Genomic DNA, 14,710 nt, shown 5'->3' on the forward strand with positions numbered 1-14,710 from the left:
ATTGGAAGTTCAAGATCACACCCACAAACAGGGTGTTTAAAAAATGACTAATCTGTTTGGTCTTGTCAATGCAGAGAAAGGCACAATTAGTACACGGAATTCAGTAGATTAGGTTGGACAATATGTATGTAGACCTCACCTGGAAGGTCTGTGGCCCTGGATGAAGGCGAGGAGGGACACGTAGGACCAGGTCTTGAATTTTCTGAGTTTACAGTGAAAAATGCCCAAGGGGGTGGAAGGGTTTGTTAGGAACCAAGAGTGGACCAGAGTGTCTTGGAGAGACTGATTTTGACAAAAAGCGGATAGGGTGGGGAGGAGAAGAGGGTGTTGGGATCATGCTGAAGTTTGCAGAGGTGTCAGAGCATAATGTGCTGGTTATGGAGGCTGGGGGGATGGGAAGCAAGTACCAGAGGAGATATAGGCATGGGCTTTATCAATGAAAGTAGTGTAAGGGGGAAAATCCGTTCATTATAGAAAGAGATCATTCTGGATGACCTGGAAAGCCTGGAACAGGTGCAGTAGAGAGGGAGAGGAATTGGGAGAATTCTTCCACCTCGACTCCATCCAGGACAACAAGCAGACTTTCCAGTGAGGCAGAGCTTTACACGCAATCACCCAACCTAATCTACTGAATTCTGTGTACATGGTATACCCTCCTCTACACTGGTGATACCAAACACAGTTTGGTGGTTTTCTTTGTACCACCCTGAGCTTGAACTTCCTGTAGCTAACCATTTCAACTCCCATGTTCATTCCTATAAAAATATGACTGTCCTCAGCCTCCTTCATTGTCAAGGTGAGGTCAAATGAATACTTAAGGAACAATACATCATATTCCTCCTGGACAGTCTTAAACCTAATGGCACAAAAAAAAAATTTTTTCTCATTTTAGGTAACCTATCTACTTTCACTGTTCCCATCTCTTTTTTATCTACTCCTGTTCTAACATTTCTATCTAACTTTATTCTCCCCAGTGGCCTCTCCACCTCTCCCACCTTCAGTTCAACACCTCATCAACTCTTGGCCCCTACCCAATTTCTTTTCCCATTCAAAAAAATCCCCCCCCTCCCCCCCATTTTACTTTAGTCCCGATACATGGTTCCAACCTGAAATGTTGACTGACCATGTCTATGCTGCTGAGTTTGATCGAGATTCCAGCATCGCAGTTTTTGCTTTTCTCTTTAAATAATAACATTGAATAGTTTAATTTCTGCACATGAGAATTTTTCCTCTTCACAGTAGTTTCTTAATGGACCTTTCAGAGGCCATTCAAAATTATCCTCCACAAAAAAGGGACACACTTTTACTGTGTATACACACCATCTCATGACATATTCATACAGGAACACTTCAAGGGTTAACAATAATCCAGCTCCTGGGGATTGTCCAATGATTCAAGATTCTGATGCCACTTGAGAGGTTGAGATTTACAATCATCCTGTCTCCTTAAGGATAAAGTTTTAAGCAATCCACAACTTCTTCCAGGAGGCTTGAATAGTTTCAATTTGTTTTGGATGATCCACGGAATACAAAATTCTTGCTTGATAGCAGGGGGAAGCTCCTGATAACTGCCAAATACTCATCTTATTTCTGTCCATTGATTTGATGACCTTTTCATGTCAAAACAGATGCTTTAAGACCTATTTTAGGATAATTTTCAAAAGCTTTTTGTTCACTGTGTCCACCACATGTAATGAAAAAGGCTGATCCATCATCTAGGCAGCTTGAACATTAATTGGCATGCATATCCTTGAAGAATATTTTGCTGAAGCAAAGCCTCTAATACTCTGCAGAGCCTTCATTGCCTCGTCTTGCTGGGAGCAGAGGAGTGCCTGTGAATGCATAACTCAAATAATTTTCTAACAGGATCAGGTGTGCTGAAAAAGCAGAAAAATCTTCCCAACTGTATGAGTGTCACTTCCACCATTCCGAGTCCAGCCTTTCTCCATACTTGCTTCTCTTTTGGACCAGAAATAAAATGTGTCATTCTAAGAAGAATTTTTATCAAGACTTGAATAGTCTTCCGACAATGTTACTTGCACAATTTTTATGAGCATCTCATCTCTAGAAAGAAATTACGATATTGAATACATGCCTTAATATCATGTAATAGTAACAACCTAACAGTCCATAGGATCTTGATTAACTTGCAATTTTCCAAGATAAAGTCACCTAATTAATTTAGGCAAATAAGGACCAAGGGTCTTAATTGCACAGTATTGCTAGATTATATCTCCTTTTTTGAAAAATATTGATTCCCAATTAAATATAAATGGAGGAACAATTTGAATGAATGAGGAATTTAACTTTTTGATTTAATTCATATTCTTTAACATTGTGATCTTTGTTAATTTTCCAATATATTTCATGTAACTACTTACAAATTAAATATATAATCATCAATCTTTGCAAAACACTCGATCTGTGAATCAAGATTTTCCCCGCTCAAAGCCACATCGACTTTATTTGATCAGCCGCTACCTTTATATATGTAAATTAATCCTATCTTATATTCACATGTGAACTCAGCCAGTACCATCATGGGCATCAGTCTCCACTCTATCATGGACATCTGCAAGAGACGGCGACTTAAGAAAGCAACCTCTATCCTTGAGGATCCCCACCACCCAGGTCATGCCCTCTTCACTCTGCTACCATCAGGAAGGAGGTTCAGGAGTCTGAGGACAAACACCCAGGAGCACAAGAACAGCTTCTTCTCCACTACCATTAGATTCCTGAATAGACAATGAACCACAGACACTATCTCACCTCTCATTTTTGCTCTAATTTATTTATTTTTAAATGTAATTTTATAGCAATCTTTGCGCTGTGACACTGCCGCAAAACAACAAATTCCATGACGATAAATTCTGATTCTGGTTATGATTCTAGTATTCGCCTTAATCTTATCAGGCAAGGATATTTCATGGCCCTTTTTTGCCTTCCAAATTGATAGCCTAAGTTCTCTCCTTCCCCCTCAATATTCATTTGCCTTTACTCAATTTCCTTTCCCTAATCTTGTCATATGGTTCCTTTTTTCCCTATGATCAAACCTTCAATATCTTTTGTGATCCAAGGTTCCCTAATCTCTCCAACTTTGTCTTTCAGCCTTACCAGAATTTTCCAGCACTGAACTTTTCCTAATTTTTTTAAAATTCCCACTCGTTGTGCAATTGTTCCCACAAGCAAATGCTCCCAATCTGTATTCTCCAGGTCCTCCCTTCCTCTGCTGAGAGCCATCCCACAATTTAGGACTTCAGCTTGAAGACTAATCCTTAGCACTTTCCAGAACTACAACAGAACATTTAAAATTTAACTTAAGTTTTTTTAAAAGAAAGTAGAATGATCTTCATAAATGTTTCCCCATTTTCATTTTACATACTTAATCAAACTGTAGCTAATTAAAAAAATTCAACCAGGTATGAAAATCAAATATGCATATTTCAGACATTATCTTACATTTATTACATTATTACATTTCAAAATCTCAACCAAAACCAAAAGCTTTAAAGTCAGGCCCTTTAAAGTATAAAGTATTTATTTATCTAAGATAGTATTGATCTCACTAAAACAACAACTGCAATTTAAAAGAAATATGATAGATCATATCAAAATGTTAGCATCTCTGGCATACCTTCTGGATTCATCACATTTCCCAATTAGACCAACTGCAAATGAACTAATAGCAAAGGGAATTAAACAACTCTTCCAGAGATATGACAGCATTAGAGCACTCTTTAATTACCTGATTGTCAATAACCAGAAATTAATATCAGTATGCTAGCAAAATCACAATAAAATACTACTACAGCTGGTTTCATAGTTTTCCAGTGTGGGAGAGTCTAGGACAAGAGGGCACAACCTCAGAATAAAAGGACGGCCCTTTGGAACAGAAATTAGAAATTTTTTCAGACAGAAGGTGATGCGTCTGTGGAATTCATTGCCACAGATGGCTGTGGAGGCCAAGTCATTGGGTACATTTAAAGCAGAAATGGATAGGTTCTTGATTAGTAAGTGTCAAAGGTTATGGGGACAAGTGCAGACTCGATAGGCCGACCAGCCAATTTCATTCTATCTCAATGGACTTATTATTACAAGCAGGTCACCAAAGTACTGTTTCAAACTGGAATTCATTAAATTCAATCTTAAATCTTCCTAAGAAAAAGCACAATTTTCTTTCAATGCCAACTCAACTTTTCAGTTTATATTCCATAATGGAAAAAGCACAAGCATTTAAAATAGTTCTACAATAGGATAGTTATTTCCACACACCCCACAATAGTGTACTGAATATGTGTGCTATTACAAAACAGGCAACTGAACCCTTCATTCAGTACTAAATACATTTGATTTTACAAGTTAAATGGACAATTTAATTACATACCCTAGTAAGATCCATGCCAAGTTTCATTTGAGAAAGAAGATGCAATATAACACTCCGTTGATCATCCATGACCCCCAAATCGTCTTCCATGTTCTCTTCACTATCTGTTATCTCATCTTCACGGTGTATTATTTCAGGACTTTGATGCTGATAAAGAATAATATTAATTACTTATATGATCAGACAGGGTGGGAAAAATAATTCAACGATCAGACAGTTTTGTACTCAGCATTACTTTTCCTTTCCTGCCCAGCTTCTGTACTGGATTTCTGTTCAAACATTACTGGAAAATAAATTGGTTAAGAAATACTTTATTCTGAGTACATCGGCCATTGCCTTAGAAGGAAAAAACAATAAGTCAAGTCAAGTCACATTTATTTGCCGTTCATACCATATACTTTGCAGTGTATAGTGAAAATGAGATAGCGTTTCTCCGGGCCGTAGACCTAGTTATTTACATGGATAAATTACCTTAGCAACAATTTTTATAAATAACATATCACTCATTAAATTGAACTGATGACTGAAAATGATCTGCAGTCTGCCACTTCTCTGAATGTAGGTATTGTTTCTGCCAGTTGACTGGCAGCAGGCAGGCATAGCTGACAGAGGTTTCATTGAGCTGGTGCTAACTCTCTTATATCCTCCACTCTCTAAAGGACTGGATGCAAAGTTAATTTGATGTAAAACGATCCACTTAAGCCACGTGATATCAGTACTCAGCCACATTTATCTTAGTGGGAATTACCGTAAGATTCAACTGGTTTCTTCTGAAAACTAATTTGACTGCCTCTGCCATATTGGTGTCAGGTTTCCTGATCATGCTTTATTAAATTTTTTTTTTAAATAACTTAAATCACTACAATTTTAACCCTCTCTTTAACCTGAAACAAATAGTCCAGGCATGAATAATCTTAAAGGAAGAAACAGCTGAAAAGGTGTTCTTCATCTGAGATACTTTCCAAATACATGCATGTCTGAAAGTGCTTCAGCTGTCACTTATTTATATAAACACTCTCAGAGAGAAAAGCTCAAAAACTATAAAATTGCATATGAGCATATTGATGAGTATATAAAAAAAAAGTTTTCTATCAACTGTGGAATGATGCATAAGTCGTTATTGTATAACTGGTATCTGAAGTACATAAAATGGTGGAATTGCCGGAGCTGCTATCATGGCAGCTCTGCTGCTGGTGCAGACCCTTGTACATAGAGAGTGGAGACGTAGCACTGCTTCGAAGGCCTCAGCTCCATACAGGCTTTAAACAGCTTATTAATGGAGCCAACGGTGTTTGTAAGTAAAATCCTGCAACCGTGGAGGTCAGTGCCCAAGATAGCCGTGCCTGTGTTCGGCAGCAGCCACAAAGGGTTGTAGACTCTGGGGAGCAGTGGACCGGCACAGTACACTAAAAATGGGGATAACACCCCCCAGTTGGGAAAGAGAAACATGGGAGACAAACTTACAAGACAGTGACCAAGGCAGCAGACCTACAAGGGGTTTTACGGCTGAGGGACCCACACAGCCTCGCCTGTGAGTTCTCGGCAAAGTGGTCAAGGTACCCACACTGCTGGACTGGCTCATGGGAACTATGTATCGGAGCCAGGATTCGAAAGGGTGCTGAGGGCAAGAAGGGATCCTAAAGTTCCTCGTGTGCTGAGTTTCCTGATCATGTCGGAGGTTTAGACCTGGAGCTTGAATCAAACGGTTATCTGTGCAGTTGCAGAGACTGCGGGAGTGCTGAAGGAGAATCCACTCTAACAGTGAAGGGATTCTTTCTTTGCTCCTCTTTATCTTGCTGTAATGACAACATTTTGTCTGCCTTATGGTAGGCAAAAGTTGAAGTACATCATGTGTGCTACATTTTTAATGTATTAAAAAGTAACCTTGAACCTTGAATTACTTTCGCAAATCTATCGGTGCTCCAAAATATCTGCAGATTTTTAAGTGAAGAGAATTTCATGAGTCAATCCTGTCAATATAGACTTCAGAAAGCAACTTTGTGAAGAAAGTTCAAAATATTTGGGATCACATTCACATTACTTCCGTGTCTTTGTTTATTATCTTAATCAGCCATTCTCAATAGGAGCCCTTTGGCTCCCCCTGGGGGGGGCACAGTTCATTTATGTTATGTTAAAGTTAAAGTCTTGTTTTCTTTTCACCTCACATAACACAAATGTTTTTTATTTAGTAAGTGAGAGAGAAGTACAGAAAAAAGATCTATGTCAAACTTGACTGCTTCACAGGGAAGGAGGCTCAGGAGGCTCATAGACTTTGCAGAGTCCTAAGCGGGCCATAGCAGAATCACATGTAGATCTTCATTGCTCATCTTGCTTTTTGACAAAAGGTATTCAATTTGTTTGACTGATCACAAGTTTTAAAACAGTTCAGTTTTCCAAGGATTAGTGCATGAAATGCACTGTCTGTAAGGAGTTTGTACATTCTCCCCGTGATTCCATGGGTTTTCTCCAGGTGCTCCAGTTTCCTCCCACATTCCACAGATGTGCTAGGTTGACAGGTCACTGGGCGTATTTGGGCGGCACAGGCTTGTGGGCTGGAAGGGCCTGTTACTGTGCTGCATCTCTAAATTAAAAAAAAATTAGAATGGGAATCAGCTTAGCTAAACCCTCCGAGTTTAGATTAGAAGTGCTATATTGAAATTTTTTTTCATTTTTAAAATTTTAAATTTAAATTTTATTTACAACATGATGGAAACCAATTCTGGCTGCCCAATTCTTTGGCTTGGCTTCACGGACGAAGATTTATGGAGGGGTATGTCTACGTCTGCTGCAGGCTCGTTGGTGACTGACAAGTCCGATGCGGGACAGGCAGGCACGGTTGCAGCGGTTGCAAGGGAAAATTGGTTGGTTGGGTGTTGGGTTTTTCCTCCTTTGTCTTTTGTCAGTGAGGTGGGCTTTGCGGTCTTCTTCAAAGGAGGTTGCTGCCCGCCAAACTGTGAGGCACCAAGATGCACAGTTGGAGGCGATATCAGCCCACTGGCGGTGGTCAATGGGGCAGGCACCAAGAGATTTCTTTAAGCAGTCCTTGGACCTCTTCTTTGGTGCACCTCTGTCTCAGTGGCCAGTAGAGAGCTCGTCATATAACACGATCTTGGGAAGGCGATGGTCCTCCATTCTGGAGACGTGACCCACCCAGCGCGGTTGGGTCTTCAGAAGCGTAGATTCGATGCTTGCGGACTCTGCCAGCTCGAGTACTTCGCTGTTGGTGATGAATTCACTCCAATGAATGTTGAGGATGGAGTGGAGACAGTGGAAGTGTTTTAGGAGCCGTAGGTGATGCCGGTAGAGGACCCATGATTCGGAGCCGAACAGGAGCGTGGGTATGACAACGGCTCTGTACACGCTGATCTTTGTGTGTTTCTTCAGGTGGTTGTTTTTCCAGACTCTTTTGTGTCATCTTCCAAAGGCGCTATTTGCCTTGGCGAGTCTGTTGTCTATCTCGTTGTCGATCCTTGCACCAGATGAAATGGTGCAGCCGAGGTAGGTAAACTGGTTGACCGTTTTGAGTTTTGTGTGCCCGATGGAGATGTGGGGGGGCTGGTAGTCATGGTGGGGAGCTGGCTGATGGAGGAACTCAGTTTTCTTCAGGCTGACTTCCAGGCCAAACATTTTGGCTGTTTCCGCAAAACAGGACGTCATGCGCTAGAGAGCTGGCTCTGAATGGGCAACTAAAGTGGCTTCTTCTGCAAAGAGTAGTTCACGGACAAGTTGCTCTTGTGTCTTGGTGTGAGCTTGCAGTGCCTCAGATTGAAGAGACTGCCATCCGTGCGGTACCGGATGTAAACAGCATCATTGTTGAGGTCTTTCATGGCTTGTTTCAGCATCATGCTGAAGAAGATAGTACAGAGGATTGGTGCGAGGACGCAGCCTTGCTTCACGCCATTGTCAATGGAGAAGGGTTCGGAGAGCTTATTGCTGTATCTGACCCGACCTTGTTGGTTTTCGTGCAGTTGGATAACCACGTTGAGGAACTTGGGGGGGGGGGGGGGGGAGCATCCGAGGCACTCTAGTATTTGCCAAAGCCCTTTCCTGCTCATTCTGTCGAAGGCTTTGGTGAGGTCAACAAAGGTGATGTAGAGTCCTTTGTTTTGATCTCTGCACTTTTCTTGGAGCTGTCTGAGGGCAAAGACCATGTCAGTAGTTCCTCTGTTTGCACGAAAGCCACACTGTGATTCTGGGAGGACATTTTCGGCGACACTAGGTATTAGTCTATTAAGGAGAATCCTAGCGAAGATTTTGTCTGCAATGGACAGCAGCATGATTCCCCTGTAGTTTGAGCAGTCTGATTTCTCGCCTTTGTTTTTGTACAGGGTGATTGATGGCATCACGAAGGTCCTGAGGCAGCTTTCCTTGGTCCCAGCAGAGCATGAAAAACTCATGCAGTTTGGTATGCAGAGTTTTGCCGCCAGCCTTCCAGACCTCTGGGGGGAATCCATCCATACCTGCTGCTTTGCCACTTTTCAGTTGTTCAATTGCCTTATATGTCTCTTCCCAGGTAAGGATCTCATCCAGCTCTAGACTCCAGGGCTGTTGAGGGAGCTGGAGCAGGGCGGATTCTTGGACTGAGCAGTTGGCACTGAAAAGAGATTGAAAGTGTTCTGACCATCGATTGAGGATGGAGATCTTGTCGCTGAGGAGGACTTCGCCATCTGATCTGCACAGAGGGCTTTGGACTTAACCTACAACTCTTGTGTAATTGTGGGAACACATTTGGAAGATATGCCTTTGCATGGAACCATTTGGAATATGATCCAATTTCTTCTGTTCTACCTTCTGAAAGAAATAACTGAAAATAAAGTGAACAATTTAGAGAGAGGTCTTCTTTTCTCAGAGAGCAGAAAGAACTTATGACCTCCACTGCTCCTATTTTTTTAAATCTGTATCCCTTCTTGAGTCCTCTGTCCTCTCTCTTTTGGGTATGTCAGTGGCCCACTGCAACCACATCAATAGAAACCATTTGGAGCAAAATAGTGCAGCGATTCTGGAAATCCAGAATAAAAACAGAAAATGCAGGAAGTAATCAACAAATGCAACAGTATCCCACAAAAGAGAAACACTTTCAGTGTTTCGGGTCAATAATGCTTGATCTCCTCTGGAAAAGTAAGGAAACAAATATGTTTTATGCTGTTTTAAGTGTTGGGGAAGAACATGTCTGTAATGAGATGCAAACCTAGACTGTCAAAATAGCTATTTTAAAAACTGGCAGTTATAGAGATAGACGAGGGAAAAACAAATTGAAAAAGATACAGCCACATCTGTGAAGAGAGAAATATGGGTGATATCCAAAATTGTACAAGTATTTGCATAGAGCATAAAAAAAATGTTACACAATGCAACTTCTAGCTGGGTTCTTGTAATTCCCTAACAACATATTGTCAACTTGCTTTGATTGTGATTTTTAGAATATACTTTTCATGATTGTCTCTTATTTTAGGAAATCCCTCAGGGGGTTAAAGAAGACGGTAAAGTAAAAATATAATTTTGGAGAAACTCAGCAGGTCAAATAGCGAACTTTATATAGCAAAGATAAAGATACATAACCAAGGTTTTGGGCTTCAGGCCTTCATCAAAGTATGAGCAAAATATCAGTAGGCACCTGAATAAAATGGTGGGTGGGGAAGCGCAGGTGGAAGAGCACAGGCAAAAGATAATAGGTGGATGAGGGAGGGCACAAGAGAAAACAGAAGGAGGCGGGATAGGTCAGTGAATGGAGGGGAAAGGGGTGGAGTGTTGGAGAAAAGACAGTGAGACAGAGGGATAAGGAGGAGGGAACGATGAGTGGTCTAGCAGAAAACCAGAGAAGTCGATATTAATGGCATCCAGTTGGAAAGTGTCCAGACGGAATATCAGATATTGCTCCAATTTATGGGTGGCCTTGTTTGGCAGTGCATGAGGCCATGAATAGGCATATCGGCATGGGAGTGGGGAGCAGAATGGAATTGATTGAACACTGGGACATCCCTGTCATTGATGCAGACGGAGTAAAGCCATCTCCCAGGCTGAGTGCAGTCTCTCCAATGTAGAGAAGGAGCACCAGAAACAGTGGATATCTCCCACACATTCACAATTGAAGTGTTGCTTCACTTGAACGAACTGTTTGTGGCCTCGAATGGTGGTGAGGGAGGCTGTGTGGGCACACTGTGGCACTTCCTGTGTCACAGGGGAAGGGGCCAAGGGGCAATCAGTGGATTAGTGAGGACATAGCAAATGCATTCATCTGTGTGGGAAGAAAGGACATGAAATCATAGAAACCTGCATTCTAGCAGACAACTTGACTTATTTGCCTCTTTCAAACTGCAATTACACTTAGTTGCATGGACCTGCATTTTTGTTTTCACCCAGATTCCTTATTCACAAGTATCCTTCAAAGTATCTTTCAAAATCATTTGTGGAATCAGCTTCCAACTCACACTTACAATGTTCTTCACATCAAAATTTCTCATCTTCTATCTGTACCTTTTGCAAATTATTTTGAACCTAGGTCCTTCAAAACCATTTCTGAACAAATGTTTTCTTTTGGTATTAAAAATATTGAGATTATGAATGTGGTTGACAATGCCAGTATTTTAATGCACATCGCTAACTACCCAAGAGAAAATGTGTGGGTGGCTGCCTGTCTCCCCTCTGGCGAGCCTTGCTGAACTAACATTGGCTGTGCATTATCTCTACTGTTAAGGACACTCCCCTTGGATAAAACTGTATATGCATCCATTGTCTTTCATTATTGTACCATGAGTTTCTGCTCATAAAATCCATGAATATTGTTTGGCCACATCGTCTTTATCAACTTCATCAACTGGCACTTCAATTTTATTAGCAGGAATGGATGCAGCTTTCAAGCCAGAGCAACTGATAATCGACAAGTCTGCCCTGAGGGCCAGTGAAATTTTCAACCACTGGATTCCTTGTTTCGATTACTACATGGCTCGAAACAACGTGGTCGATGAGGCGATACAGTGGGGCCACCTGAACTCTGTGCTGGGCGAGGTCCCTTTCGCCATAACGCAAGGAGCTACCACTCTGGCTATAGCCCGGGAACGTCTGACTGGTTACTATGCAGCGCCACGGAATGTGGTGCTTGCTTGACACCAGTTGCTGATTAGACGTCAGAAAACCGGGGTAAGTGATGCTGCCTATGCACTGGCTCTCGACTCTCTGGCAAATTAATGTGATGTCAGGGCAGTCAATGTGGAACACCGCAATGGCTTGAAGCTGGATGCTTAGTCAACGGGATTGACTCCAGTTACATCCGACAGAGGCTGCTGGAGACTGAGCCCTTAACCTATGACCGGGCAGTCACTCTAGCCAAAACACTGAGAAGTGCCATGCGGTCCAGTGAAATGCTAGAAACTGAAAAGGAAACATCCAGGAGTGCTGGAACCCCAAAAGAAAGAAAAAGGCAAACCCCTAAAAAAATGCTACTTCTGTGGTAAGAGCTGGCACCCCAGACAGAAGAGCCTGGCTCGATTTTCTACCTGCAGCTATTGTGGGAAACTCAGCCACTTTTCTAAAGCGTGTAAGGCGAAAAGTACTCCCACTGATAAGAAGAAGAGAAGCACAAGAAAATGGTTCCTGGAGCTGCAGGAATCAAAGACAGCTGTGAAAAGGGGGAATCTTCAGACAAGAACCTGAATCCACTTCAAGTGACGGCGAGGTGAGATCCCCTGTGATAGTTCAATTGACTCCAAAACTTGGGGGATGTTACGGACTGGAACAGTCAACTATGAAGGGGGAGGTGAATGGTGAGATTCTTGATTGTCTAATAGACTCGGGGAGTACTGAGAGCTACATCCACGAGAGGGTTGCCAGAGCCTTAAATTTGTGGAGATATCCAGTGAACCGAAATATATCGATGGCTTGTCGTGAACTTACAAAAACTGTATGGGACAAGTGTAAAGTTACTTTAAATTTGCAGGGACATTATCTGGCTGATGTGTGGCTCTTTATTATGCAGGAGCTCGGCGCCCCTGTGGTACTACGGTTAGATATTCAATCTCAGATGAACAGTGTAGTGCTAAATTTCGGTGGGACACTACTCACACTTACCATCCCCCACGCTAGTTACTGCGGTTTGTCCACATTAAAGATCAAAGCTCCCTCCCTTTTCAGTGATTTATCCGAGTGTCAGCCGATTGCCACTAAGAGCCATTCATACAGCAAAGAGGATCGTGAGTTTATCAAAGCTGAGACCCAGAGATTGCTTAAAGAGGGAGTAATTGAACCCAGTAGGAGTCCGTGGCGAGCCCAGGTGGAAGTTGTGAAAAATCACACTAAGAAACGACTGGCTATTGACTACAGCAAGACAATCAACCGTTACACTAACCTGGATGCCTACCCCCTGCCACGCATCAACGAAATGATTAATCAGATAGCACAATACAAAATGTACTCCAGTATCGACCTCAAGACAGCTTACCACCAAATTCACATTAAAAAAAAGGAACGACCCTATACAGTCTTTGAGGTTGATGGGGGGGGCTTATACCAGTTTAAAAAGGTACCTTTTGGAGTCACTAATGGTGTGTCAGTGTTTCAGAGGGAAATGGATAAGATTGTTAGGACATATGAGTTACAGGATATGTTTCCCTATCTGGATAATGTCACTATCTGTGGGAAAACACAGGCTGAGCACAAAACAACTTAAAGAAATTTTTAGCAACAGCTAAAGAACTCAACCTTACATTTAACAAGGACAAATGTGTGCTCAGCGTGACAGAGCTACCCATTCTGGGCTATATTGTCCGCAAGGATGAAATCCGCCCCGACCCGGAAAGAATGGCCCCCCTTAAGAAGTTACCACCCCCAGACTCAGCAAAAGCCCTTAAAAGGTGTATGGGATTCTTTTCCTACTAATGCAAATGGGTTCGGGACTACATCACGAAGGCACGCCCTCTGTTTGACACCAAATCTTTTCCACTCTCTCTCTCTAATGACCTTGAAGGCTTTCGAGAGAAGTAAAGCTGATATTGCCAAAGCTGCACTCTCGTCCATTGACGAGGATGTCCCATTCCAAGTGGAATCTGATGCCTCAGATTGTGCCTTGGCAGGAACCCTTAATCAAAAGGGCAGACCTGTGGCATTCTTCTCCCGCACGTTACGCAGACCTAAACTTAAATATCTTGCCATTGAAAAGGAAGCCCAGGCTATTATTGAAGCTGTTCGCTACTGTAGACACTTTTTAGCTGGTAAAAATTTACTCTTGTCACTGATCAGAAATCTGTAGCCTACATGTTCAGTACTAAACACAAAAATAAAATCAAGAACAATAAGATGGCACGCTAGTGAATAGAATTCTCAACTTATAATTATGAGATCCAGTACAGACCAGGCAGGTTAAATGATCCCTCTTACGCATTGTCACGATCTGCTGCTGGTGCTCAGCTGGAGGGGCTAAAAGAGTTCCATAGCAGACTATGCCACCCAGGAGTCACGAGATTCTTACACTACATAGGGGCTAACAACCTTGCTTACTCTCTGGAAGTCAGGAAACTGACTAAAAACTGTCCTGTTTGCGCAGAATGCAAACCGCAATACTTCAAAGCTCCGGAGGCCACTCTCATCAAGGCAACCCGACCTTTTGAGAGGATTAGCTTAGATTTTAAAGGGCCGTTACCTTCCAACAACAAAAAAGTGTATTTCCTTACTGTAATTGACAAATATTCCAGGTTTCCCTTTACGATACCCTGCCCTGACGTCTCGTCAGCGTCTGACATTAAGTCACTTGACAGAATTTTCAACATTTTTGGTTTTCCCAATTACATTCTTACTGATAGAGGCTCAGCATTCATGAGCGCTGAACTGCGGCGAGCCCTGCTACGAAAGGGAATTGCCACCAGCCGTACCATGAGCTACAACCCGCAGGGCAATGGGCAGGTTGAAAGGGCTAATGCTACAGTCTGGAAGACTGTCAATCTTGCTTTAAAAACACATGGTTACCCTGTTACACAGTGGCAGAAGGTGCTGCCTGAGGCATTACATTCTATTCGGTCTTTATTGTGTACTGCAACAAATCAAACACCTCATCGACATATGTTTGCCTTTCCTAGGAAATCAGGAACTGTGATGAACTGGACAGCCTATTTATCTGAGCCTGGAACCATGCTGCTGAAGAGCCACGCTCGGCCGCTTAAAACAGACCCCCTAATCCAACCACTTCAGATACTGCATATCAACCCCAACTACGCTCATGTTAAATTCCTAGATGGGAGTACTAATGCTGTACCCCTAAGAGATCTGGCTTCGTCTGGTTCGCCCCTTCCTCGCACCCCTATTCAGAGTGAACCTGAGGTTGGACTCACCCCCTCAGCC

The 14,710-nt window shown here is 42.3% G+C and overlaps 1 protein-coding gene across 2 annotated transcripts in view; it reads right to left on the reverse strand.

The window, feature by feature from the left end:
- The window catches only part of osbpl10b (oxysterol binding protein-like 10b), a 115,791-nt gene that overhangs the window by 43,013 nt on the left and 58,068 nt on the right, over positions 1-14,710 (reverse strand). For both annotated transcript variants that reach the window (XM_069907361.1, XM_069907353.1), the window contains exon 7: positions 4,385-4,531. In XM_069907361.1, the coding sequence (XP_069763462.1) occupies positions 4,385-4,531 (147 nt within the window). The remainder of the gene's footprint in view (positions 1-4,384; positions 4,532-14,710) is intronic.

Source organism: Narcine bancroftii, chromosome 1, assembly GCF_036971445.1.
Source record: "Narcine bancroftii isolate sNarBan1 chromosome 1, sNarBan1.hap1, whole genome shotgun sequence".
In the NCBI taxonomy this organism is placed as follows: domain Eukaryota; kingdom Metazoa; phylum Chordata; class Chondrichthyes; order Torpediniformes; family Narcinidae; genus Narcine; species Narcine bancroftii.